Source organism: Pelobates fuscus, chromosome 12 (assembly GCF_036172605.1).
Source record: "Pelobates fuscus isolate aPelFus1 chromosome 12, aPelFus1.pri, whole genome shotgun sequence".
In the NCBI taxonomy this organism is placed as follows: domain Eukaryota; kingdom Metazoa; phylum Chordata; class Amphibia; order Anura; family Pelobatidae; genus Pelobates; species Pelobates fuscus.
The window spans coordinates 120,870,501-120,897,834 of record NC_086328.1 but is presented as its reverse complement, the minus strand read 5'-3'; the positions used below and the strand labels follow the sequence as shown (position 1 = coordinate 120,897,834).

General features: G+C 43.3%; 1 protein-coding gene across 1 annotated transcript in view; it reads right to left on the bottom strand.

The window, feature by feature from the left end:
* ABTB2 (ankyrin repeat and BTB domain containing 2) overlaps positions 1 to 26,022 on the bottom strand; it is a 147,466-nt gene extending 121,444 nt beyond the window's left edge. Inside the window, exon 1 of the mRNA XM_063438123.1 lies at positions 24,692 to 26,022. Coding sequence (XP_063294193.1) covers positions 24,692 to 25,550 — 859 coding nt within the window. The 5' untranslated portion in view covers positions 25,551 to 26,022. The remainder of the gene's footprint in view (positions 1 to 24,691) is intronic.
* Positions 26,023 to 27,334: the final 1,312 nt, after the last annotated feature.

The following is a 27,334-nucleotide window of genomic DNA, read 5'->3' as shown; positions in this document are numbered from 1 at the left end:
TGAGTAGAAAGTCTTTATCGTTTGCATGATTTCGGATGGTAGGCGGCGCGTCACTCCCTGTTTGTCTCGTATTTTATTGATGTAAGTCATTTGGCGTCGTTTCGCCAGCATCCTGGCTAAGAGCTTGCCGCTCTTATTGCCGTGTAGGGAGAAAAAGGCTCTATGTCTGAGGGCTTCTCTATGGTGTTTGGACTGGATCAGGGAGGTCAGGTCTCGTCGCAGTTGTAGGAGTTGTGTGTGAAGGGCCGGGGATTGGTTTTGTTTGTGGAGCGTGTCGTGTTGATGTATGTCTGTTATGAGTTCCGTGATTCGGGCTTCCCGTTGTTTCTTGAGTTCTGCGCCCTTTTGTATGAAGTGTCCCCGTATGACGCTTTTGTGTGCTTCCCACCTAATTGTCGGTGAGGTGTCTTCTGGTGCGTTGTCCTGGAAGTATTCGGTCAAAACTCTGTCAAAGTGCGTGGTCATGTCTTGGCGTGATAGCAGGTATTCGTTCAGTCTCCATTTGGTCATTGCGGGTCTAAGGAGCGGGGATCGGAGGGTGATAAGGACTGGAGCGTGGTCTGACCAGGTCGCTGCTCCAATCTTTGCGTCTCGTATTAAGGAGAGGTGGTAGTGTGTGGTGAGAAAGTAGTCTATGCGAGTGTATGTCCGGTGGGGGTGGGAGTAGAATGTATAGTCTCGTTCGTCCGGGTGGTGTGCCCTCCAGCAGTCAATTAGTCTGTGTTTATTCAGTAGGGCGGTTATTGCTCTAAGGTGTTGTCTGGGGAGGTGGGAGGTGCCCGTGGAGCTGTCCCAGGTTGGGTCTATGGCAACGTTTAAGTCGCCCCCTATTATGAGGACCCCCTCTGTGAAAGCGTGAAGCTTCCGCAGAGTGCTTTTAAGGTAGTGGTGGTGTTTGTAGTTTGGTGCGTACAAAGTGGCAAAGGTGTAGAGGTGGTCGGATATTGTGCCTTTTACAAAAAGGAATCTCCCTTCCCTGTCAGTCATGTTTGCCTTCTCCACAAACGGTATTTTCTTATTAAATAGTATCGCCACCCCCCTGGATTTTCCTTCGTGGAAGTCACTGTAGTATCCTGTTGGGAAGTGATGGTTAGTCAGCTTGGGCCTGTCCCCGTCTCTAAAGTGGGTCTCCTGTATCATTACTACAGATGCTTTCTGCGAGTGGAAGTCCCGCAGTGCCCCAGACCTCTTCTCCGGTTTGTTAAGCCCTTTGGCGTTTATGGAGAGGACAGTGAGGTCGCACGGCAGTAGTGGTCTGTCGGTCATCGTGGGATGTGTGTACTTGTCTGTGTCGGGTCCGGTCAGTGTGTGTAGTGGGTCAGTAGGGTCGTCCGGTTGAGGAGGGGAAGGAGGGAGGGGGACGGGGGGGGGGGGAGGACAGGTATGGGGCGGGAAGGGGAGGGGGATCTAGGCGGGGAAACTATGTACAGTGAACCAAGCAGCCACTCGGTGGTGGCTGTTTAAGGGTCGAGCGTCGGGGGACAAGGAGTGGTGGGGTCCACCAGTGGTCCACCAAGTCCCGTCCACCTGTCTGTGGGCGCTCTCTTCCTATTGGGGAAAACGGAGGAGGTCGAGAGTCTCCGTGTGAGTCCCGCCCGGGAATCCCGGGGTTGTGTGGCCTCCCGTGCCCTCACACCCCTGGCTCTCGTGTGTCGGGTCTCACCTGGAACCTCCAGCCCCCTTACGGCTTCAAATGTATGTGGTGGGTGAGTGGGTGTTAGATTCATCCTCGTCCTAAACTCGCATTGGCCTGGGGCCCTCAGTGGGTAGGGTTTGTTTCTTTGGGCGTTTGGTTTTGGTGTGGCGTGTGGCCCAGTGGGTAGATCAGTGAGCATCAACAAACAAGAATAGTTGAAATAACATATTAAGCAATTATAACAGTTTAAATGAACTTATTAGGCAAGCATATATTGAACAGTTTATCTACCTAAGAAAAGGTCCCGTTTCCCCATTCCTCAGGATTGGTTTCGGTTTTCCCATGCAACTCTACGGGTGTAAGCCCTAGTCTGTTTCCTTGTGTTGTGAGGAGGTTAGGACAGTTTGCGACTCTCATGGTGTGGGTGGGAGGGGGTACCCCGTTCGTGATTTTAGCGGTTGTCGGGGGTGGGTTCAGATTCCAAGTTAGCATTCTTTGGTGTCTCGCACCCATCCCTAGTTCGAGGTAGGCCCTGTACTCGTCCTCCACCTTCTGGTTTTGGTGTTGAGTTAACTCCCCTGTTGCTATCGAGAAGGGGGGTCGTGCCCCGGGTGAACCGCACCAGCATCGGCCCCCGCCTCTGCTCCCCCACCGGTTCCTTGCAGGGCGGTATCACCTCCGCGGCGCGGTCCAGCCAGGGACGCCCCCCTCGCCCCTCCGCTAGGGGGGGTTCGCTAAAGTCGTCTCAGGACGTGTGTCTGGGCTAGGGGGTAGTGATGGTGGGTCGATTAAGATTTGCTCGGGTGTGAGCTACCTGTCTCTATCTCCAGCGGGGTCCTAGGCTGTTACAGGGCGAACCTTCTGGTGTTAGTGTTGTATTAATTCCCCTGTTGCTGTCCAGGAGGGGGGTCGTGCCCCGGGTGTGCCGCACCTGCATCGGCCCCCACCTCTGCTCCCCCACCGGTTCCTCGCAGGGCGGTGTCGCCTCTGCGGTACGGCCCAGCCCGGGACGTCCCCCTCACCCCTCCACCAGGGGGGGGTTCGTTAAGGTCGACTTAGGTCGTGCGTCTGAACTAGGGGGTGGTGATGGTGGGCCGGTTAAGGCTTACTCGGGTGTGAGCTACCTGTCTCACACGGAATTGTATCTCTAGCGGGGTCCCAGGCTGCCTCCGGGCATGTAGCTTCCCTCCCCTCCTCCCCCCCCCCTCCCGCCCCCCCCTCCCCCCCCCCCCCCCTCCCCCCTCCCCCCCTCCTCCCCCCCCCCCCCCCCCCCCTCCCCCCTCCCCCCCTCCCTCCCCCCCCCCCCCCCCCCCGTTACTTGTTGTAATGAATCAAGTGGAGTCTAGTGGAACAAAAGGAAAAAGTCTCGTATGTGGTGCATGGGTGGTCTTAGTCTCTGAGTTCATGGAGCGTAGTTAATACTTGCAGTTAGGATCAGAGGTAGAAATGTCTCTCGGCTTAAGAGGTTGCTCCTGATTGGCGTATGGTCTGGGCTCTGGTTCTCCGTTGTCTGCGGGGTTGTGAGACCGTTCCTGGGTGGAGGGAGTAAAATGACATCGGGTCTGGCCATGTGAGCTGAATAGGCGGTAGTTGCAGTTCAGTAGTCAGGTCTGCTAGGTCCTCTGGGGTTCTCACCACGAATAAGCCGTTGGGAGTGGAAGCTTGTAGTCCTGAGGGATAAGTCCATCGGTAGCGTATTTTGTTAGATTGTAGGACACGAGTCAGGGGTTTAAGTGTCCTTCTGTAGGCCAGAGTTGCTGGCGACAGGTCAGGGTACAGTTGTAGGGGTGTGCCGTTCAACAGGACCCGGTCTGATTCTCGGGCCTGTCTCAGGATGTCCTCCTTTAGTTGGTAGCTCGCTAGGCAGCAGATTGTGTCTCTGGGAGGGGACTCCGGGGGGCCCCTAGGTCTCAGGGCCCTGTGTGCCCGCACAAATTCTATGTGCGTGGTTTCAGGCCTTCCAAGGAGCCTGTTGAATAGCCCCATTAGTGTTACGCGGATCGGGGTAGTTTGATCCAGTTCTTCCGGGATCCCCCTTACCCTGATATTTTGTCTGCGTCCCCTATTGTCTAGGTCTTCGAGGTGTAGGGCCATCTGGCGTAGTTGTGCCTCATGTACCTTCAGGGTATTTGTAGTGGCGTTTTGTGTGGCAGTCAGATGGTCACTATCCGCTTCCAGCTGGGATACCTTTTGGTGCAGGCCCTGTAGTTCTTCTCGGAGGGAGTGGAGCTCTGCCGTGATGGAGTTTCGGAGCTCAGAGTTCGCCTCCTTGAGGTCTGCCTTGGTTGGTAGTGCCCGGATTAAAGTCACCCATTCCGGTGTATGCTCTGGGTGGGGGTTGGTGTCGGTGATGTCCGTGCAGGGATCTGCGGTTGGGGAAGGAGGGCGCGAGGCCCACGAGGTCCCGGAATCCGTCGAGGCCTGCGAAGCCAGGTCCGCCGGGGTTTTCAGGTATTTGTGCAAGGTGGACGCCGGAGTGCCCTTGGTTGTGTCTGCGGGCTTACCAGCGTGTGATGAGCGATGTGTTTTGCCCATTTTGTGTTTGTAGGGAGTGGATGGACGAGGATTTAAGATAAGCCTGCGGGGAGCTCTCAGATTAAGCTGCCATTCCTCTCGGCCTCCAAGCCACGCCCTTCTTTTTACTTTTTAACTTGGGAGAAGGAATAACTCAAAAAGGGTTACTTTAACCAAAACCAGTGCTTTATGAAAATGCTGTTTTTTGCTTGGATAAACCTTAAAAAGGGAAATCTGTTCCTATACTCCCTACCCCACACTAGCAGCACCAGCTAAGGAGTTACCATAGCAATCCAAACATGCATTGTCCTTGCTCTGAGTGGAGAGAAGAAGAACCACCTTTGGGAGGTCTTTTTTTGACAATATCTAATTTTTTGAAAAAGACAAGTACAATCAATGTAAGCATAAAATATTTAAAATATATAGAGAGGATTCAAGAACGAGTTATGATAAGCAATCCAACAGTTTGGTGGGTAAAGGAAGAAAATAACTTCTGTAGTGGTGTGCGAGTTATAAAACATAAGAATTGTTTAACATTTTCCGGCACTGTTAAGTATCAGTAGGTTTTGCTCAATCAACGCGTCTGAGAATGCTGTACATAACCTTTGGGAATATTAGGTCGAAATTAGTACAAGTCCCATATATGTGGGGACTGGGGAAGGTGTGCGAGCACCAAAGTATAAGTTCGAGAAGCAGTTCGTAGGTGGGGAAAAAGACAACGAAAGAGCCAGGAAGGGAAAGAGGAAAGAGAGAGAGAGAGAAAAAAAGGGAACGGGCAAACTGTTTCATAATGGTGTGATGTGTCAGGGGATGGAGGGAGAGGGGTATCTGGAAGGAGGGGAGTAGTGACCTCCAGGGGTTGAATGTTATTTACTGTAGTATTTAGGTTTGTGGGGAGGCCCCCTGAAACCAGTGCCTCATGTCCCTCTCCACCTCCTGCACGGTCAGCTATATGCTCACCGGTGCAAATGTGAAACTGCTAGGACCTCCAGGTGTCTTCATACCGAGTGAGGCAGTCCTCGACCCTCTTTAGTCAAACCTCAAAAAAGGGGGTTATCAGTTCTGCGCCAGAGCATGGGGGACCGTGCCACTGTTAGCAAGTGTTTAGATATTGTACGTTTATATTTAGATAGAGGGAGCTTAGTGTAACTCAAAAGCATATCTGCGGGGTGAAAACGTATTCCTTCATCTACGACTGATGTCCGGGAAGTCTTTTCTGCTCTCTCTGTCAATCAATTCTTTGGCATAGAGTCTATGCCAAAGAATTGAATGGCAGGTGGGGAAAAAAAACCAACAACATATTTTTGAATATGTTTCTCTCTCAATCTATACATTTTCTAGCAAAACTGCTAGCACAATGTATAGATTACATTTTATGCTTTTTTAAAAATAACCCTTCCTGTAAAGTAGAATTCTGGGAGCTCGTTGGAAAAAAAAAAATCACATCTGATTGGCTGCTAACATGACATGATCCCTGCAACCTTGTTTTGTGGGTTTTTTTTATCAGTAATGGCGGCCTCAAGCGTTCAGAGTGGTGACACCAGCTAAACTTATTACAGCTTGTTAGATGTAAATAGCATGAATCTCTTTAAATTATGGTTTTAAACTGATTTGTGGAAAGAAATTTGTAGGTGATCATGACTCTTTAAGGACTGCCAGGCTTTTCCCTCATTTTTGTAATCTTTAGCTACTGACATTAACAAATGTATAGCGGTGGGCCTCAAGTCTCTCTGAAGCAACCACGCAATTCCCTAAAACTGCAAGTGAGCCACGACCCGTGCTTGCGTTGGCACAGATCTCCTCTCCATTTACAGTTGATCCACAGGCGACTAGACTTTCCTGGTGTGCTCTGAATTACTATAAAATGGAAGCTGTTGAAAGATCTTCAGGCAGTAAAAAAAGATATAGATATCTTATTAAATTCAAATTCATTTTTTTGTAATATTTAATCCGGACAGAAGGGTTTTTAAGTCACAGTTTGGGAAGAAGGAGAGCCGTGTAGGGGTGCGGTTTTGCATTATGCTACTTAGAATAACAGCCTGCGAGGCAGGTTCCGAGCACAGAGACTTCTTTTGACTTGCTCGCTCGCTGAGAAATTTTTTCCTCAATTTTAAACTCGAAGAGTTTGCCTGGTGTATGTGTTGGACTATGTCCCGTCCTGCCATGATTTCCTGTCTGAGTCTCGGTCCCATGGTAACAGCAAGGATTTGGCAGAAGATGCTCTTTACGGTGATCATTGCCAAGCCCCCCTTCCCTGGACTGCACTACGGTGATTTTAAAGTACTCTTTAGAAAGTGGCTGAAAACACTCACATAACATCTGTGTGTCTCAGTGCATATGCATCTCTTTGATTCAGTGTTGCACACACATTCAAACCTCCCAACTGTCCCATATTTAGCAGGGCAGTCACAATTTTTGACTACTGTCTTTCAGTCCTCAGTTTGTTCTTTAATGACCCTAATTAATGGGCAAGGCAAAGTGTCTAATTCACCTTTTGTTGCCATATTAATAGCTACCAATGAGCTATTGCTCTAATACTTTTCAATACCAAACACCTTAACTTAATAGTCTTAAAAACTCCAGACCCCTAAAGCACTTTAGCTTTCTGAAAAGCTTTGTGTGTGAAAAAAGTGCAGATATCAATAGAAATCAACACTTTTATAAATGAACCTGGTTACACCCAGTCGATCAAACAACTGGTCATGTTACTTCCTGGTTTGGTTAGCTCAGAGAAACTAAACTCAAAAGGGAGCAATTGCCCAGAGCATCTGCCTTGCAAAGACCGCTCGTTGAGCTGCATTGGTCTGCGATTGGACAGCTACAGAATGTCTGAACGGGGTTAGAAGGGGAGAGCTTATAAAGGCTGCAGACAAGAGAACGGCAGGTTTTGCAAACTGTTTTGAGATATACCTCCAATGAAAACATGCATAACTAAATGTCTTGTCCTAACCTATAATCTCTAATGTAATCTAAAAGCCAACAAAGGCGTCAATTTTGCTTATTACTACATTATGGGCAGGAGGCTCCCAGTGCCAGGACTGCCACCACAACCACTTACACATCTATAGGGCTCCCAGTGCCTGGACTGCCACCACAACCACTTGCACATCCGTAGGGCTCCCAGTGCCAGGATTGCCACTACAACCACTTACTAGACGTGTGAAATTTTTTTCATGCAATTCCGAAGTTCCGAACTGCCGAAGTTCAGTAGTGCCGAACCGAATGCCATTGGTCCGAATTGCCGAAGCAGATGAATTTTTCGCCCATGCACATCCCTAATTACTACATTTAATTAGGCTTGTTCTCCGATATGGGATTAGCTTAAAAACCTGTGTCTACACGTTTCATGTGGAATTTAAATTAATAGGAATGACTTTCTTGAGGCAGGGGACAGGGTACTTCTCCATCAAACACTGGCCTACCGGAAGTGACATGACATTAGCAAGTTATTTCCAGTTTCAAATGTAAAATGTTTTCTGACTTTGGTGGCATCATTGACAGTTACGTGATCCAAGAATGAACGTGGCTTTGAAAACTGTTTATTGATTGCATTTGCACACAGTACGCTGCAGTTGACGCGGGAAGAATCACCATGTGACCGGCAGGTAAGAAGTCAAACTGTTCAAAAAACTATTTGACTACTTACATAGGGGGGCGGGAGGGTGAAGAGTTGTGTTTTTGGCATTTTGTGTGTTCCTTTAGTATGTCACGTGATGTTAACGTATATTTAAAATAAATCCTAGCAGAATGCGCATGCTGTAGCAATATCAGTGCAAACATACAATATTGAAACAAAACCATAGCACCAATGGGCATGCTCTCTGTTCACAGAACAGATTCATTTAAAGAAGTGAAGGCCATATTTGACTGATGTTGGCAAGCTGATCTGCCAACTTTTTGCTGGATTTGGGGGCAACACTCAATAGAAACAAAGTCCCATTAATAACCGTGTGAGTGCTACGTGTGTGTTCTAATGTGAAACAATGTGTCACCTTCTGCTGGAAAGGATCGATTGGTTCAGGAAAGGGACTCAATGATCTGTCAAATAGGCATGTATAAGAGGCGCATGCATTCATGCTGACAGACAGATTACGGGCTGTGTAAATCCGCTGTAACATATTGGAAAACTGGAGAATAAAAAAAAAATCCTCAAATCAGACACAGTTTTGCCTAATTTTTGCAATTTGGTTTTTATTCAACTGCATTCTATAACAGGCTTCCCCAAACTCTGGCCCTTCAGATGTTGCTGAACTACAACTCCCATGATTCTCAGCCTATTTCATTCATAGAATCATGGGACTTGTAGTTCAGTAACATCTGGAGGGCCAGAGTTTGGGGAAGCCAGTTCTACAATTTAGTTATGAGCTACAGTGGTTATGGTGGCAGGACTGCCCTGGCTTCCCCAAATGTAAGGAGCCAAACAATTGTGGTCTGGTTTGACTTCTTTCCTGGGGTCTGACAGGCACTGCTCCCCACCTATTCTCAGGAGCTTTCATTATCTCTATCAATGGATGCCCTGCGGTGCAAAGTCAGCTCATTGTCCGAGAGCCTCAGCTACTCAATAAAACAGCTTCACAGATAAGATACTTGTGTTCAAACAGCTGTATCACACTAGGGAAGTTAGATATGAGAAGAAAAGTATATACAAACTATAGAGAAATAACGTGAAACACTGTAACGCCTTATAACTACCCTAGAATATTTGGCACCATGAAACAATAATGAGAGTTAATAGTTATAAAAAGTGTAGACAAATCTGAATTACCTTAAAATGTTACAAAATATATGGGCGTCATTTCCTAACTGAAACTCAGATCTTTATTCAGCGGTTTGTAAAAATTACACTGATACCAATTTCCCTAGAGTGGGATTAGATCCAAAATGTGATAAGACCCCACACCCTGATCTAAATACTCAGAGGGCACCTTGATTAGCTACATCAAAGACAAGCAGAGATCAGTGAACTTTGAACCTCCTGGTCTGATGGACATCATTAACCCCTCCCCTCCCTCCTACTTTGGTTCAAGAGGTTTTTGCCTTTTATTTAAAAACAGAACAAGTGCGTCTGACCACAATATGTCATCACTGTCAGGTTTCCTTGTCCCCTGACCCCCTTGTGCTTGTTCATTGCTGGAAGGGTCTTTCTAACTTATTGTTTGAGTAATGGAGAGAGGTGGACTTTAGTGTCAGTGAAAATGCTCTCTAGATGATATACTGGGACCAAGTTCTAAGAGTGGAGTTGTCACCTTTGAAAGAACCGAGTTAGTTCCATTAGGTTTTAGATATTTGCTCTTTATAGATTACCCCACAATGTTTTCTAATCTCGAAATCATTTAATTCAAGCGTTATTTGCCGATTTCTAAAGCACCAACATGTTTTGCAATGTTGTACACATTGGGTAGAACTGGACAGCACTAGAAGACAAGAAGGGTTTTAATAGTTTTGTGTTTCGTACGTATTTTGGCCTAAAGTTTAAGAATTAATCGTGGCTTAATGGATAACGGTCAGTGTAGCAAGGAGAATCGCTCCTTCACATAAATCAGAAGTGCAATCAGCCATACTAGCCAGCTTTGGCAAGCATGATAGCAGGACAAGAGGGGTGGGGCTGACACGGTACAGGCCATTATGCATGTCACCACCAGTGATACGGTGGGCCACAACAGGAATGGGTGATGGTGTGTACACATGACAAAAAAACAGGTTGCCCAAAATGTAGGTCAGTCATGGCTAACTCATGTGCAGAGAGCTTTGGCAAATGTAAATAAATATACACTTGGGTTGCACTTCCAGCGACACAATAAAATAAACTTGGGACAATAGCCTAAAATCACGGCTGTCCCTCCTGATTCGAGACAGTTTGAAGTAAGCGCTACGGAATCTGTTGGCGCTATATAAATGGCGATAAGTATGGGTCACCCCCCCCCCCATAAAAATAAATAAAATAAAAAAATAAATAAAAAACAATTTTATAATTATTATTACTGGCTTTTATTAAGTGGCAACTTATTCCTCAGTGCCAGTGTGACAATGACTAGTCCGTGTCATTGTGGTGATCTCTCGATATTGTATTCCTGAGTGAAACGCGGCTGCACCTTTCATTGTTACTGGGCTCCAACTCTATAATTCTGTACAATAGTTGGAGGTGTTTTGCCTTGCACTACCCCAGTGCCTGGAACAAGAGCCTGCCTGATAACTGGGAGGGTGCACCGCTTGCAAAATCACTGCACCGTGACTTTGTGGGGGCAGTGTCAGTATAAGGGGTGAATGCCAACTTCTGGCAAGATTCTCACAGAGATATTACTGAAATAACCGTGTCTGTCATCCCGGTCTTGTTTCCCCTCTGTATTTTGGAACTGATAAAATCAGCCTTGAAGCCCTGAACAGTTCTAATAATGATTCTCAGATATTTATTCCCTATATTTAGCTCATAAATCTACATTGACTAAGAGGTTGTCTTTAACAACAATACATTTGGGTGGAACCCACTACACATATAGCAATTTTCAGTCCCTCTATGTTCATGACCATCTCAACTTAAAGACCAGTGTTCCCACTAACAATGAATGGGATGCACCACCAAGCATTAAAGGCCCACATACCCCATCATAAAATAATAATATAATATGTTTTTTTTTTATGAGTGCAGCACCAATTGATTAAACGGCACTTGACATTTTAAGCGGGATGATGATGTTGCCTTTTGTAAAGGATTCTTTGCCCAGAAGAGCAGTGATGACCAATGGTCTGGTTTGTTTTCCCCATGATGCTTGGCCATTTTTTAGGGTACATAGTCTGGTTCTCCCATTTTGAGATATAAGGTTGTGGCACCAAGTAACAAATCTCAGTATTCCGGGGGGTTTGCACTCTACAACAGGACATTAAGGATACATGTGGTCAGCACCGTCTGAGTCAGGGATTCCTGGGTCCCCGGGCAGAGCTGTGCTGGGAACCAGATATATAAAAAAAATTAAATAAATTAAAAGTCACTTGCAGAAGCATCCAGATGATTAAATTATTGGAAAGGGAAAGGAAAACAGACCACAACTAGCTCTTTGTGGCAAGTCTTTGACCAGAGAAATTTGCAATCACAGAAAGAATATGAAACCTGTCATATATCACATACAGGGAGGAAGTGCTGTCACCATTTTGGCATTATTTTCGGTTCCCCAGATATCTTGGCAGACATCTCAAACTTTATTTCATGATTTGAATCTTCCAATTTCCTGCTTTAATTAACTCTTCACGTATGCAAGCCATTAAACTTTACTGATGGGATGAGATTATTGAAGTCAATTAACTCTCGCTCTGTGGAAAGGCATCCAACTTAAATTCTTCAAGATCAAAGACATAGCCAAACATAGCCCAACATCGCTTCTGAATGTTTGTGGGGTTTTTTTTGTTTTTTTTAAATCTTGAAAAAAACAAATTTTAATATCCTTTGGTCTATCATTATTTTATGGAATAAAAAGGAGACTATTTTTTTGTTGAGCGGCTACCTGGGGCTGATGAACAAAATGTGCCTGCCCCAACCAGTTGGGTATCCACAAATAGACCCATTTTGGGGTCCCAAAACATCGGGGGATTAAGAACCATGTAATTATAGCCATTATTATGCTCTATTAATAATATGATGATGATAGTAATTATTATATACATCTATTTAAGTCTAACGAGTAGATCCAAGACAGCATTACTGAATATCAGGCGCAATTCTAGAATTGAAAATTTGGTTTCTAGGCTCCTTCACAAGCATACGCACTAGAATATTCTCCAAATAATTAATCACTCTCTCCTCCCTGGTCAAGGCGGTGCTACAAAAAGTTGCTTGGGGGGGATACATGGCACCCCAGCAGCCCCATAGATCCGGCACTGCAACTCTGGTAGCCGCAATCCTTGGTTTAAGGAACTGGATTAACACAAAGCCCTACTCCAGGTTCACAACTACAGAGACTGAGCCAGTGAGGAAGACTGAGATCATGGTTAGTGTTATGATTCCCCTCACTGCTGTACATTCTTGCTAACATTTGGATGCTGAGCGTCCTTGGTAAAAATCAGGCGATGCCTCCAAATAGGCAGTACTTTATAATGGATGCATTGCACAGACAGCAAACAGTTTTGAGGTTAGACTCAGAAGCTACTCTGTTCCCAAATCAGACTAATTACTTTCATATCGTTCAAATAGAGTTTTGGAAAATGTTCGGCCAACGCCCTGCTGGGCTTTAAACATCTGGGTTGAAGATGCGCTCCAGCTAGCGGTTTCAGCAACACGAGGCAGACATTGATACAATATCAATAAGTAATGAGGGGAGAACAAGATTTTTATAACATGATATTATACGAAGGGGAACAAGAGACACAGCAGGTTCAAATCAGAAACAAAGATAGATAGAGGTTATTTATGAAGAAGTGCAAACCTAGAATTATTATAAAGAAGCCTACATAGTCTGTAGCCCTGTACAATGCTTAAATGTATGGGTGTAACACTCAACGAGGGCCCGGCTTAATTGCATTTACACTCTAAAGATTTTATTATGTATAGATTTTCTGAAAATTCAGTTTTATCTAACAGGTTTAAAAGGATTCGTGTGAATCTAGGATTAGAATGCTCAATAAACTTTGTATTTTTGACACAACTTGAGAGACCTTACCAAGATAAGATTTAGAGATTTATTGACAAAACTGATAATTGTTGATATTTACCAAGAAAATTACACATTTTAGAGCATGAAACTACACTGGAAGAACAATTCTCCAAGTCTGCTGTTACCCAAATTCATTATTTTGGTCTAAAGGGTATAATTCCCTGGCTCCCGCAACTCATAGTTTAGTGAACAAGCCTCATTGGGGGGCGGGGCCGGGCCGCCGAGCTGGACGGTCGCAAGTAAGACCAGCTCCAGCAACTTAATATAAAATCAGCTACGAAACCGAGATTTTTCTGACACAAAAAGCGTCCAGCGGCGACGGTCCTCAACGGGTGGAGAGCAGTGGATCCAGGGAGAGGCTGGCCCAACGGGCTTCAGTCCCCTGGAGGAACAATCCTCGCTGGCACAAACGAGGCCTACTCCGGCGGTGAGTGGAGCGGACGGCCGCTGCTCCACTGTCCCGCCCATCGGAGCTCGGCCAAGAGCCAGACCCGCAGGGAACCGGCCCCGTTCCCCCCTTGTGGACCGGGGGGGAGATCCCGGTCCTCACCCTCGAGCCCCAACCGCAGCAAAGCATCCAAGGTGCAGCAACAAGGCCGCCCGTTCCGCAACTTGAACACTGCATTTAAAATGGCGGAAGCCGCGTGTGATGGCACCGAGATCAGAGGCACCACTGCTCACTCACCCGCATCTGCAGCAGACAGGACGGGGAACAGGCAAAAGCAGCGCAGACCACAACTGCAGCCATTCACCCACCTGCACCCTCGTGCCCTACCGAACCGATCATCTTCAGAAGCTGAGACTGGGCCGAGGCTGCACGAAGAACAGGGCCGCGACAGGCAGCGGAGAGAGAAGCATAGCAGGCAAAACAAGCTAAATGGCACAGACCACAGGATCAGGAACCGCAACTCGCCACTACCACGACTCACCAAGATCCTGAAATACCCTGCTGAGAACCGCACGCTACTCTGGGTCAGCCGCACGGCGCCTACCAGGCGACACAGACGGAGTCACACCACACATGGGCGGCCGACACGCAAAGACTACCAAGAGACATATGAGGACACTTTGAAAGCAAGTCTCTCTGTCCCACAGATTTAGCTTTAATAACCCTGACTGGATGAGCGGTGGGGGTGAGAACGTGAAACCTAGCATTTGATAGCTATAGCTTAAACTAAGTTTAAACATATGTATTTGTTGTCTACCTACCTCAGCGTGAAACACTAGATTATATGCAATTCTACCCTAGCATGTTCCTCACTAACGATATTATACGGACCCCTCCAAGCTTGCTTAACTAAAAGTCAGGGCATGCGTATTACTTATAGTGAACGTCTGAGGCCACATAGTATGTTAACTCTATGTTATAGCACGGTTACTACTAAGTGCAGTACATCCACCAAGCAAAGTTAGAATCATATACTACTTAAATGATTTTCCATGTAATGCTAACACCTGTTATTGCTGACTAAACGCATGTGAATTGTCTTCAGGCTTGTGTTTGCCATACAATGCTTAACTGTTCTTGTTTATCTTCTTAAAAAAAAAAAAAAGAGGCAGATTTTGCTAGGAGTTCTCTCCTATCTTCGTTTACCAAGCTTGTATGAAACTTACTATAACTCTGTAATGCCTGTCATGTATCCTTTCAATGCCTCAATAAAACAAAGAATTAAAAAAAAACAAAAAAAAAAACAAGCCTCATTGGCGATAAAAATCTTGATTTTAACCCTATTCAGGTTATTTGGATTTACCCTTATGTAATTTTTCAGAACTATTAAACAACCACAATAGAGTACCAAGGACTCTTTATATTTGTTCCCTGAAAATGTTCTGGTGAGCTAAACCTGGTTGAAGTGAAATTTCTCCAACTGGTCCTCAAAGATATTAAAAGAAAGATAGGCCTCAGGAAACCAAGAGGAAAATATATCATCTAGTTTTAGCAAAAGTAATAGAAATGTATCAGTTAGATATGTATCCCCAACCCACCGCCGCACACCATTCATTCTGATAAACCCCCTTTAAAAATTTGTATTTTATGAAAGGTAATAACGTTTCTTGACGCTATGTAACTCTTACTTCATAATTTACTAATCATTCAAACAATGATTAAAAACCCTAAATGAAGGTAGTCAATATGCTAAAGTGTCACGAGTTTAAACAACAAAACTCTGGCCTCTAATAATGGACAGTTAGATTACTTTAACCAAAAATATCTTATATTAGGACTTTTAGAATCTGACGGCAAGAGGAGAATTTACCAGGAGTGAGTTTCTGTACTTTTAGACAGAAGACCTATCAAATCATTGGGAGAGAGGGGGAGGGGGGAGGTGAGTCTCAAATGCTTGACTTTTTAAAATAAATGCTTCAGACAAATCATTAAATTCTTGGAGGAAGCTGATCTGACCAATTTAAGGATTTTTTTTTTCTTGCTTTGTAGTTTTACCGTGTTCCACAAAATAAATCCACACGGTGTGTGGTAAGTGGGATTAGTCCAAGAAACATCCATTGCAATGAAGATATTCATGCTTTAAGCCTCTCCAGAGACCAGATAACACGATCTAAAAAATGGCAGGAATTTTACTCTCTCAGAGCCGTGTTTGCTACTAGACTGTAAGACATCATTTGGGTAGACTAGCGCTATAGTCAACATTATGGAATGCCAACATGTCAATATAATCTGAAACGTTAAAGGGAAATGATTACAAAGAACATTATTTTTGAATTGCCTTTAAATCAGTGGATAAAGGAAAAAAGGCACTCCTTGGTTCAAGATAGGCACTTTATTAGAACCTAGATAGTCGAAACGTTCCTGTGGTTCTAATAAAGTGTCTATCTTGAACCAAAGAGTGCCTGGATCTTTTTTCCTTTATTCTACTACTTTGGGAATCTGGTGTTTTGTTCCGGTACAGTTAAAGCACCCTGGCTCAGACCCTGTCAGTTCCCTACACACTCTATAAGGTTTAAATCAGTTGATGGCACATCTTGACAGAGTCTGAGGCTTATTCACTATCACGTTGGCTTTTTTTTCTCTCCAATTTTTATTAGATTTCCATCACAGAAAATATCAAGGGAGAGGGTACAGAAATGAAAAAAGGGGGGGGGGGGAGGGGGAGGGAAAACGTTTCCAGGTTGATCAGCAATATATACTTTAACAAATCTGTATTCCACAGCTTAGACAAGCATTTTCTCCAGTGTCCCAGTACAGTGTATAGTGCATCTCGCCTTGATCCCTTGCACGCTCCAACATGACATTCTGTATTTTTAATACATTTGTTACATCTGATAACTTTGATACTTTTAATACCTTTGGCCCCGCGCAACTTACATCTAGTCTGTTTGTCGACTATCAGGGCTAGTATCAAGGCTAGCCGCTCTCCAGTTACGCCATAGCTCCCATGCCTCCCCTGTATGTGTCGTGAGAGCAAAAAGACCACTGTAGCAGTTTTGGTAAATCTGTTGGTTGCCTAGGTCCTGTATAAAGGCATATATGGTCGGGGGCTTAGAAGATTTCCAGGCTCTATCAATTAAGCGTTGCGCCGTCAAAAATATGTGATAAATTAGTTTTAGTGTGGCTGTGGGAATTATCCAGGGTATGCCCACTAGTAGGTAAGCCATTGGTTCAAAAGGCAAAGTGGTGGTAGTGATGTGTTCAATCATAGATTCTAATGGATCAATTTCCAAAATCATCAGCCTGTTACATAGCCACCATATATGGAGAACCGTTCCTTCTTCCATCCCACATCTCCAACATAAAGGGGATGTGTGAGGGTATAATTTAGGTATGCGGGTTGGTACCATATACCACCTATATAGTTCCTTCTTCTTCTGTTCCAATAAAGTGGCCTATTTGATTAGTTTTTTAGAGGAAGAGATTATGCTCTCTCGTTGTTGTTTAGAGATATTACAGTGGAGGTCCAGAGACCATTGCTTGGCAGGTGTTGATTCTGCAATATGTTCATAGGCCTAGAGGAGCTGGTAGCACCTGGAGAGTGGCTTACAATATGGTGGAAGCGAGCCTGTAACCCCTATCTGTTCCCACAGTGCAAGCTCACTATGAGCCCCATCTGCCCCATGTGGGGCCGCACACTAAGGGGGCCCATCGGGTGGCCCATGCTGTTAGGGCCACTCAGTGGGCATTTGTAAAGGTGGCCCTTTAACAGCGCGACCGGGACCCTTGCTTTTTGCCAGTATGTGGGAGGAAGTGACGGTCACTTCCTCCCAGCTAGTGCAGAGCCGCGCAAGGGAGAACCCTTAGAAGAAGCAGTGCGAAGGGGGCCAGGTCGGGAGAGCCAGCACACTGGACCCCTGTGAAGCCACCCTCCAGCAAAAGGTAAGAATGTGTAGGGTGGCTGTCAAAGTGTAGATTTTGCATGTGTGTCTGAGTGTGTGTGTCAGTATGTCTGTCAGTGTATGTGTGTGTCTGAGCACGTGTCAGTATGTCTGTGAGTGTGTCAGTATATGTCTATGTATCTGTATGTGTAGGTGTCAGTGTGTATATTTGTGCATCTGTATATAGTCAGTGTGTGTATCTGCATGCGTGTCAGCGTGTGTATCTATACGTAGTTAGTGTGTGTGTGTGTCAGTGTATCTGCATGTGCGTCAAGTTGTGCATCAGGGTATCTGTATGATAGTGTGTATCTGTATCTATATGTAATCAGAGTGTGTATCTGCAGTTAAGTTGTGTATCTGTGTGTATCAGTGTGTGTGTGTGTGTCGGTGTATATGCATGTGTGTGTGTGTGCGTCGGTGTATATGCATGTGTGTGTGTGTGTGCGCGTGTGTCGGTGTAGATGCATGTGTGTGCGTGTGTGTCGGTGTAGATGCATGTGTGTGTCGGTGTAGATGCATGTGTGTGTCGGTGTAGATGCGTGTGTGTGTGTGTGTGTGTGTGTCGGTGTAGATGCGTGTGTGTGTGTGTGTGTATATGCGTGTGTGTGTGTGTGTGTGTCACAGTGATACCTTGTAAAGCCAACTTGGTTATATGAGCAAATGGTGATGTGGAACACTTTTTGTTCCCTTATAAAAATAACAAATATATACGAGCTGTTGTGTACTTTGCAAAACTAGATTTTTGTTTTAAGTGGATATTTTTACAGTTTAAAGTGACGAGATGTAGCTGTTTGGCAGCATAAACATGACACCATCGATTTTATGATCACACTGTAATGATTCAGTGGTGTAGTCAGAGCTAGTCAGCCCGGCGTGTAGAATAAAAGATTTCTTGGAACATGATCTCTGTGTAAACAGAAGATAAGTGAAAATCTTCATAATTATTTCTCCAGAGTCTCGTGGGTAAAGGTTGAAAATTCAGTGTACCCAGATTGTCTTATCCTCTCAATATACCCAACCAAAACATGCATTCTTTAATAATTATCTGGATACAGAAGTATCTCTCTATGTTGCTCTGTCTATCAATCAATATCCCAAAAAATAGTACACATGGTTATATATAAAAAAAAAAAAGTTATGGCATATGAAAAGGTGGTTAGAAGCTAAGAGATTACACAATATGGTCTGAAAATGGCTGAACCACCCCTACTGTATTTGGTAACCCTTTAAGAGACCCTTGAATAATCTAGATTGGCCAGAGAGACCCCGGATGTTACAGAACTGCAAATCCCTGACACCCAAATATTTCTAATGGATAATATCCTGGTGACAACACCTAAAATCAGCATGCACCTTTTTATTTTAGGGGTTGTGTCCAGGATTGAGGCTATTGCAAGATATTTTAACAGGAATTAATGACCATTTATGTAAATGAAAGTGTAGAACACATTCTAAACACATTCATTGTAGTATAGAAACACAATGATAGGGGCATTGTGAGTAGCAAAACGATCAGGGGCTCTGCCACCTTCTGGGGTCTCTGCATATTTTGCAAAGACCCCCAGTGGTGATATAACCGTTTCAGCTATGTTGAGTTATTCTTACCTTATGATCCCCCCAGACGCCAACATCTTCGATCTCCACCTCCTGGCACTTGATCTACCAAGAGCCCATGTCAGTGTTATACTCTTGCGCATGTGTGTAGGAACATCACACGTCTATGGAGGATCACACAAGACTGAGGGATCCTCCATAGATATTATCTTTCGATGAGTAAGACAATGTCTTATTTATCACCAGCTAGTGATGGCTATTGGAAGTGATGAAACCTAAGAGGGGCAGCTACACTTTTTGTCAAGATTTGTCAAGCCAGGCATTTACTATAAGACAGAGTAGTCCCAACTTTTGTCTTATGATATCCTTCGACTTCGTTGTAATTTCTGTTAAATTCCAACATGGTCTTTTTGAGCATTTCATAAAAAGACTTTATCTTAATGTGATGCTCACAAAGTTTGGAAAGAGGGCTAAAGGGTAACAGAGCCGCATTTAGCCCAAAGGTACATTTTATGACCCATTTCAAAACCCCTCCCTGTACTATGCACAAGTACAACCTTACTTGGGAAATCAAATCTTTCAACAAATGTGGAGTATTTTAGAAACCTATATTTATAAATTCCAAACCTGCTGTATTAATGCCAAGTCCTTCATTAACCCTTCACTCCAGTGCATTAAGTAACCTGCACCCACAACAATATCCCTACGTTGGAATTAACTCTAAATATGGAGCATGAAAGTGACGCAAATTAGGTAATTGTAAGTGTTCTCTCTCTCTGGAGTAACAAAATGAGAACCGGGATTTTCTGGACTCTAGTTGGGGGTCCAGTCCCTTTAGCCCCTGCACATTGCTGTTGAGTTTCATTGATGTGAACGTCTGTTATATACTTGTACGCACACAAATAATTTGGTTATTATAGAAAAAAAGAGTTTTAGGGGGATTTCCTACAGAGAGACAAATGGGAGATACTACTTGATCCAGCACGTAGAATGGTGTCACTGTAAAGACTAATAGGTAACGTATTACCGGGCCTTAGAATGGCCGGACTGAACGTACCAAAGAATAGTCAGGATACTTGCTGAGGTCAGGGGATACAGAAAAAGACACAACGATAAGGGAAAGCCAGAAGTCAGGGATACCAGAATACAGGGAAGTCAAAAACGAAGCCAAAGTCAAAAAACAGAATATAACTGTTCAGGAACACAGTCTCGGACAACCACTATGGAAATCATGACAGAGCAAAGAGGAAGGGTAATTATGAGTTTAAATACATGTATTACCTTTCTGATTGGCCGGGATCTTTGTCCCCAGAACGTGCGCACGCTTCTCCCACTTGACGTCACGTGCACCTCGACGTCGTCAACAACGTGGGCGAACGTGGGGGTATAATTAGCCATGGATCCGCATTGGCCGGTGTCCATCAACATGCTGCAAGTGTTAGTTATACAGACGCACGGCTGCTGGGTGCAGATACCGCAAGGTGAGGAGGAATATGTTACAGATACAGAACTTATATGATGCTTTACAAAGCATCATGGGTTCTGCGGTTTTAAACAGTTGGGGTTTTCCTTTATGGCAATACCTGCCTCATTTTGTTTTAATTTTTTTTTACAAGTACAACAACTATTTAGGTAGAATAGAATGCATAAAAAAAGGTGATTATCACCAGTACATAAGACATTTAAAGGTTTATGTAATTTAAAGAGAAATGGTGAAGAGAAGTAATCAATAAATGTTTTAGCAAACAATATATTTTGCAAGAATCTCTAGTAAAAGGCAGAGATTTCGAAATACCCCTGGGAGAGCAGAGACAGCACATAGAAAGGGATTGTAAGTGTGTCTGCAGGAGGCGATAAACTCAGGAGAAAGGGAGCATTATGTTGATTGACTTTCCCCACCACTAACATCCCAAGAGGGTCTCTCGCTTAGCTCCACTAATAAATCTGAGAGATGTTAATGTATGCAAACCGTGAGGCATACAAAAGACTGAGTAAGGCTGTGCTGGCAGGACAAGAGATGGCTCTGCACCCACCATATGTCACCGTAACAGTCATCTTTTTAATTACCATACATGAATATCCACCAGGACCCAGGCAGTGTCATTTTCCCGTTTCACTGTGCCATGTGTTTTATGAACAATTCTACAGTGAAGTGGTAAAAGTTTGAGCAACCGTCACAGAAACCAATGGAAAGCACTTTCTGATTATTGCAGGGAAAAGCTCTACATGTAGAATTAAGTTTTAGGTGTATAATCATATTCAATTTTTTTTTAAATTTTTTTTTTTTTTTTTTAATCAGGAAGGATAGATTTTAATGTTCACTTATTTGAAGTAAGACTTCCTGAAACAGGTATTTCTCAACATTGAGGTGGCCATTCTTTCAGCAGACCCGACAACCCTAAAGTTTAACCCCTTAAGGACACATGACATGTGTGACATGTCATGATTCCCTTTTATTCCAGAAGTTTGGTCCTTAAGAGGTTAAAAACGATTCTACAGGGAGTTGGTATATTAACTGACTGAGCTACTTCAAACAGACAAATTATGTTCTACTGGCAGATTCAAACTTGTGTATCAAATTGTGCTAACAACATGCTTTTTTGCAGCTCCCTGTATCTCCAATGGAGTTAATCGCCATTTATTAATTATTATTATTATTGGCATTGGGATTTAACAATAAATGAGAAAATTACAAAGTGTTACAGAACCAATATGTTGATAAGGACCCTGCTCAAACGAGATTACAGTCTAGAGGAAGTGGGGTATAAAACACAATAGGACAGGAGATAGCAATCAAAGAAAGTGGGAGTGAGGCAGGAGGAGAGAGTAGAGTGTTGCCTCTTAGGAGAGAGCAATGGACAGGTATGTGAGGTAGGGGTTACTCTGGAAGGCCACAAGCCTCCCTGAACAGTAAATTATGGTATATGGACCTTCAATTCAAAATTTAGCTTAAAATAGCTCAGATAGCTGTCAGTAAACTTGTGCACAGCCGATTTGATTAGTCTGGGGGGGAAATAAATAAATAAAAGTTTTGTGAACAACTATTTGGACAGAATAAAAGTCATGAAAATGGGCCAAAGTACTGCAAAACAATTACATTATATAAATATGTGTATATTTTGCAGTACACTAATAGGTGCATTATCTCACCATTTGGTTAACAGATCAAGTGTGAAGAAGTAACAGAGGAGAAAAAAAGGATTGAATATATAAACAGAACTAATAAAACAGTTTGTCCAAATGAAGTGGTTTGTTCATGGTCTGTTTATTTTGTTTTGTGATTCTCTCGTATATCGTTTCAGAGTTATGGAATTTGTAAGAGCTGAAGATCACCCAAAATCTGGCCTAATCGCAATCGGTTTGAAACCGAATGCACAAGTCTAGTGGTCGGCCAGTTGTGTTTCTTTCTACAATGCCAGTAGAGACCCATTCACTAGGATGTGATACTTTGCATAGCTATAGATCTATGCAGTTATTCTGTTATTTACAAGAATCCAGGACACAACCTCTTCAAAATCTCATGTTAGAAAGTTCATCACAATTTAGTTAATTCATCGAAATACGAGAAGGAAGACTGCATTTCATGAAAGCAACATATTAAAGAGACTACCTGGTTTAATCTCTTTCATTCTTCTAAGGTCAGTGAAATAATTGCCATTAAATTGGGATCTATTCAAAATAGCGACATGCGCATACTAGCTAACCAGATAGCCCATTATGTATCTTTGCACAGCAGTTTTATCTACAGCATATTAAGCCTGACAAGCAGCAATGCCCTTAGAGACCAAAGCACGAGAACAATTGCATATTTACATTATGGTTAAGCATACTCTGCTGTATAGTACTAGCGAGGAGAACCACAAAGCATACACTATGCCCTAGTAGGGAAGACTACGAAACACATACTCAGATATATCATGCCAGGTCGCCGTACATTAACCGACATGATAGACATGCCTATGCACAGGCAACAACTGGTATAGGACAAGTGTTTAAGCTGCATCATGCTAACATGCTGACTCCACGTCAGCTAGATATAAAGAGAGCTTTTAAGCTGGGCGCAATGCTACCAGGAGCAGTACTGACACGTTTTCTTGGTTAACTACCCGCAGTTAGATAGATTTTTAGGTTTTATCTGAAACAAAAACAACTCTCACGAAGTTTATGTACATTTAATTTTATTATTTGCCTGTTTATTAAACTATGTATATGGCTACCCACGCTGAAAGCGCCATCGCACGCATAGTTAGATGTGGGTATTGCCCAGATGACTAACAAGCCTGTAAAATGCGTTAATATACCTGTCAAATGCCCTTGATATACCACATGTCGCAAAGTCAATGTTTATCAGTACTATTGCTATGTTTTTTTTTAGGATTTCTTTAAAGCAAAAAAAAACCTCGCAAAGTTTATGTACGCTTAATTTACTTAACTGCATGTATATTTCATTAAGTATAAGACAATTCATACAGAAAGCGCCATCGCACGCATAGTTAGACATAGGTATGGCTCGGATGACTAAACAGCCTGTATATTGCGTTAATATGCCTGTTGAATGCCCTTGCTATATCAAATCTCGCAAAGTCTATGTACATCCAATTTACTTTATTGCTTGTTTCTTCTGACTGATATGCCTCTGCGCAGGCAACCATATGTTACCTTCAGCAATTCATAAAATGTCTGCCTACGCTTTTATGCGTCTCAAATAAACATATTCAAAACAAAATAGCGACATGCTAAACGTACCTTTCATGGTTAAATACTTTGATATTATTTTATCAGCGGGAAGTGAACTTGCATTTTCTGACCCTTAACCAGGGATACCGTTACAGACTATCAAAGAGCAGCTTTGTGCAGTCCCTACAGACCATACATGGAGTGTCTGACACTGAATTAGTGATAACCTTTTTAAGGTCAATACTCAGACGTCCACTTTATCAATGACACTTTAAAAGAATAGCCTTCAGACACTGATTGTAGAGAAATTTCTAAAAAGTGGAACAATCAGTAAGTACAGTTTATTGGTTTCCATGGTGACTGCTCCCTTTTAGAACTCTGCCCTAGGATGTCCATATGCCCCTTGTTACATTCCTAATTTTGACCATCGTTCATATAGAAAATTCCACAGCAGGCAGACAGTATCACATATATTCTTCGTGTCTGGCTATGTACTAAGAACCTTGGATCGGGAGTAGTTAGTCTGTAACTTTCCATCAACTGCCTTTTAGAACAACCATGATGCTCTAACAAAATTAACATGCTTTTTTTTTTTATCCCTAAAGGAAACCAAAATTAAACTCACACACCACACTTTGATATACCTTTAAAAGATATTAAGACAGATAGATAAGAGTGCTAGAAGGTGATTCACCAAACTCTTCTTTTTCGGGAATTAAATCTGAATCACAAAACGGAGACAAAATTATCTAAATAAATAAGCTGTGACTATTGCAGAGGAGGCAAATTGTCCAGATCAGCAATTTTAGTTTTTCAATTCGGATTACATTTCCCAAAGTCACGTTAGAGCAGGGATGCCCAAAAGATAGATCTCCAGATGTTGTAGAACTTCAACTCCCATGATGCTTTGCACTTAGAATGACTTCAAAATGACAGAGCATCATGGGAGCTGTTGTTTTAAAACATCAGGGCATTTACCCTTTGGGCACCCCAGGTTTAGAGACGAACCCTTATAGTGTAGTAGTAAATACGTTCTGACACATCAGCACTATCAGCATGATAGGAGTTGTAGTCCACAACAGGCGTTCTAGAGATTGTTAATGCTTTCACTGGTATTTATATACTAATTTCTGATTAGATTCTATGCTAGATAAGCAATTTGGCTGCCAACAGCAGAGGTTTGCGGTATATGGCTGCTTGAGTACAGGTGTGTCAATCATACACAAATTGTAAAAGGACATATTCTTTAAGACTCATTTTGTCAGCCTGTGAGAACAAGGGCTCACCAGCAACGACCATGGACACTGATACTATATAATTTATGGAAACCAGAACATACCATTAGCATTTTTGCCACAAATCAGGTGCTCATAAGGTTGCAGGACTCCCCACAGCTCCGCATCATTATTGATTGCCATATCGAGGACATCAAGGGATATCTCCACCCCATCATTTCCATGACTTGCTAGGACACGAGTCCTGATCTCGTCCAGCAGGTTCTCCATGCAAGAAGTCAAGCAGATGGCTGCATATTCATGTATCCTCACCGAAATTCTGGTGTCCACCATCCACCTGAAAAACCTACCTACGGAGAGCGTGAGTCCACAGCGGGCAGATTTGCCCCTTCTCAGGCCATCCCCTGCACGCATACTGTAAAGAGATAGGGCTCGGACAGTGGCCAACGCACAGCTCTGTGAAAGTGCCCAGCTGAGGATCAGTTTCATGGCACTCTGGATCTCATAACGCGTGCACTTGGCATGTAGGACACTAAGACGCTGAGCTTCCCTCGATATCCTTATGAGAGGTCTCCTCAACAAGACGGACATCCTCCTTATCGCATCCTGAGAAAAATCCCTTCTACCTTCATCCCCTTTGCCCATTCTAAGGAGCTTTCCAATGTCCTCATCCGTCCACGGAAAATCTTCTAGTTCAGGCAGTCGGTGGCATCTTGAGAACATATCCACCAGGTCAGAGTCCTCAGTAAGAGCAGTATTCATGGTGTCCCAGCTGCTATTTCTGCTATTCATGGACCCTGAATAATACCACCAATTTGCCCGGTGCTGAGACGAAGCCAGTGGCTGGGAATTTGATTTGGAAGATGAGAGGCTGAGTGACCTACACGAGTCTTCTGCCCCATAGCCAGAGTCCAGGGTAAGGTCCTCCAAAGTTTTTAGAGTGGAACTGTATAGCCCTGCCATAGATGCTGATGTTGACCAGAGCTGAAGAAGAGAAGAGACTCAGTTGGATCAGACTTCAATAGAACTATACTGTGAAACAATGCACCATCTGCATGGACCTTCTTGAAAAATCATTGAAGTTCCAAGGTTTTACAAGGTATCCCATATTACTTGCAGCTCTTTTTAAGTCTCCAACCATACGAAAGTCCCAGATTTGAAAAATCCAGAAATAAAGCAGGAGAATACTGGTTAAATCACAGTCATTTTTTTGTTTTATCTCTTGCAAGAAAGCACTGTGGGAATTGGGCAGCAAAACTCACAAAAACAAAACCCAGCATCCAAGAGATAAACACGGTGTTGCAATAATATTCTACTGCTCCTTCCAAATAGGGGAAACGGAGTGGAATAATCAACTTAAAAAAATAATTTAGAAAAAATTCTAAAACCAAGAATTCGTATGTCAATGAAGTGAGAGTTCTGCTTACATCCTGATGGATACACTGACGGCAAACTAACTTGGTCTAACTGTCTGACACACTGTGAACAGTCTGTATGCTAATACTGCCAGGAAAAGCAACCAATCCGTGTCTAGCAGGGGGTGGGACCCAGCAGTGAAATTAAACCCAGACCTGGACTATGTAAATGAGTTCCCCCTCAATGCACTGGGAGACTCACAGACCCCAGTGATGAATGATAGGCTGTGCTGTGTGCAGACACTTATCTCACATTGCAACAGGCCATCTCAACCCAAACAGTTAACATTAACCAATTAAGTGCCATGCTGCGTGTGCCTAGTTAGTATGTTATCTACATCCTCTGGTCACTGGTATGCGTTTGGTTGCTATAATGTTTGCAATTTTTTATTTTATTTTTTAAATTAGTTTTGTTCTGCTGTATTTACGTTGCTTCTGAACATTCTCCTAAACTGACAAATGACATGGGAACATATTTATATTACACAAGATCCAGCACACACACTTATAAACCAAACAGCAACTTCAACGCTCACAGATTTCATTAGCTTTTTTTTTTTTTTTTTTTTTTTAACACTTTTGTAACTGTTATATATATATATATATATATATATATATTCTATAAAAATTAAACTTATCTATTCTTCCAACTTGACTGTTCACTTAAAAGTTAGTTTTCTTGTCAGTTTCCACAATTGCCTGAATATGGGGAACAAACGATTTGTACTTTTTTTTTATTGATCCACTAATTGACACAGATGTATGCAATCATACTCTTAACCCCTTAAGGACCAAACTTCTGGAATAAAAGGGAATCATGACATGTCACACATGTCATGTGTCCTTAAGGGGTTAAAGGGACTTCGTTTTTTGTTTTCCTTTTTATTTAAAATAAAAGCCAACATGCATTCTAGATAGCCTCTGTATTATTGTGCAATGCATACATATAAAAGTAAATACTTGTTTTCAGTACATTACTGTGTGGTATGGGGGCAGCCATCCTTACGGCCTCTTTGGTTGGCCGCAGAAATCATTCCAGTCAAAATCCACATGTCTCAAAAATATGCTCTTAGATGGTTTTCTGACCTTCACGTGTGCATATCTCCCAACACTGAGAGTTATGCTCCAGGAAGAAAAGCAACCAATAAAGGATGAATCCTAATTTAATCAAATAAATGCTACATATTAGAGGGCACAACCTTTCACGCAAGGTTCTACATCATGGTGGCAAGGTCAGGGATATTACAAATCTGGGACAGACCTCCATGGTTTGGTTTGACAGCTGTCATGTCACATATATTTATAAACGTGTGACATTCTTATCTCACCTTG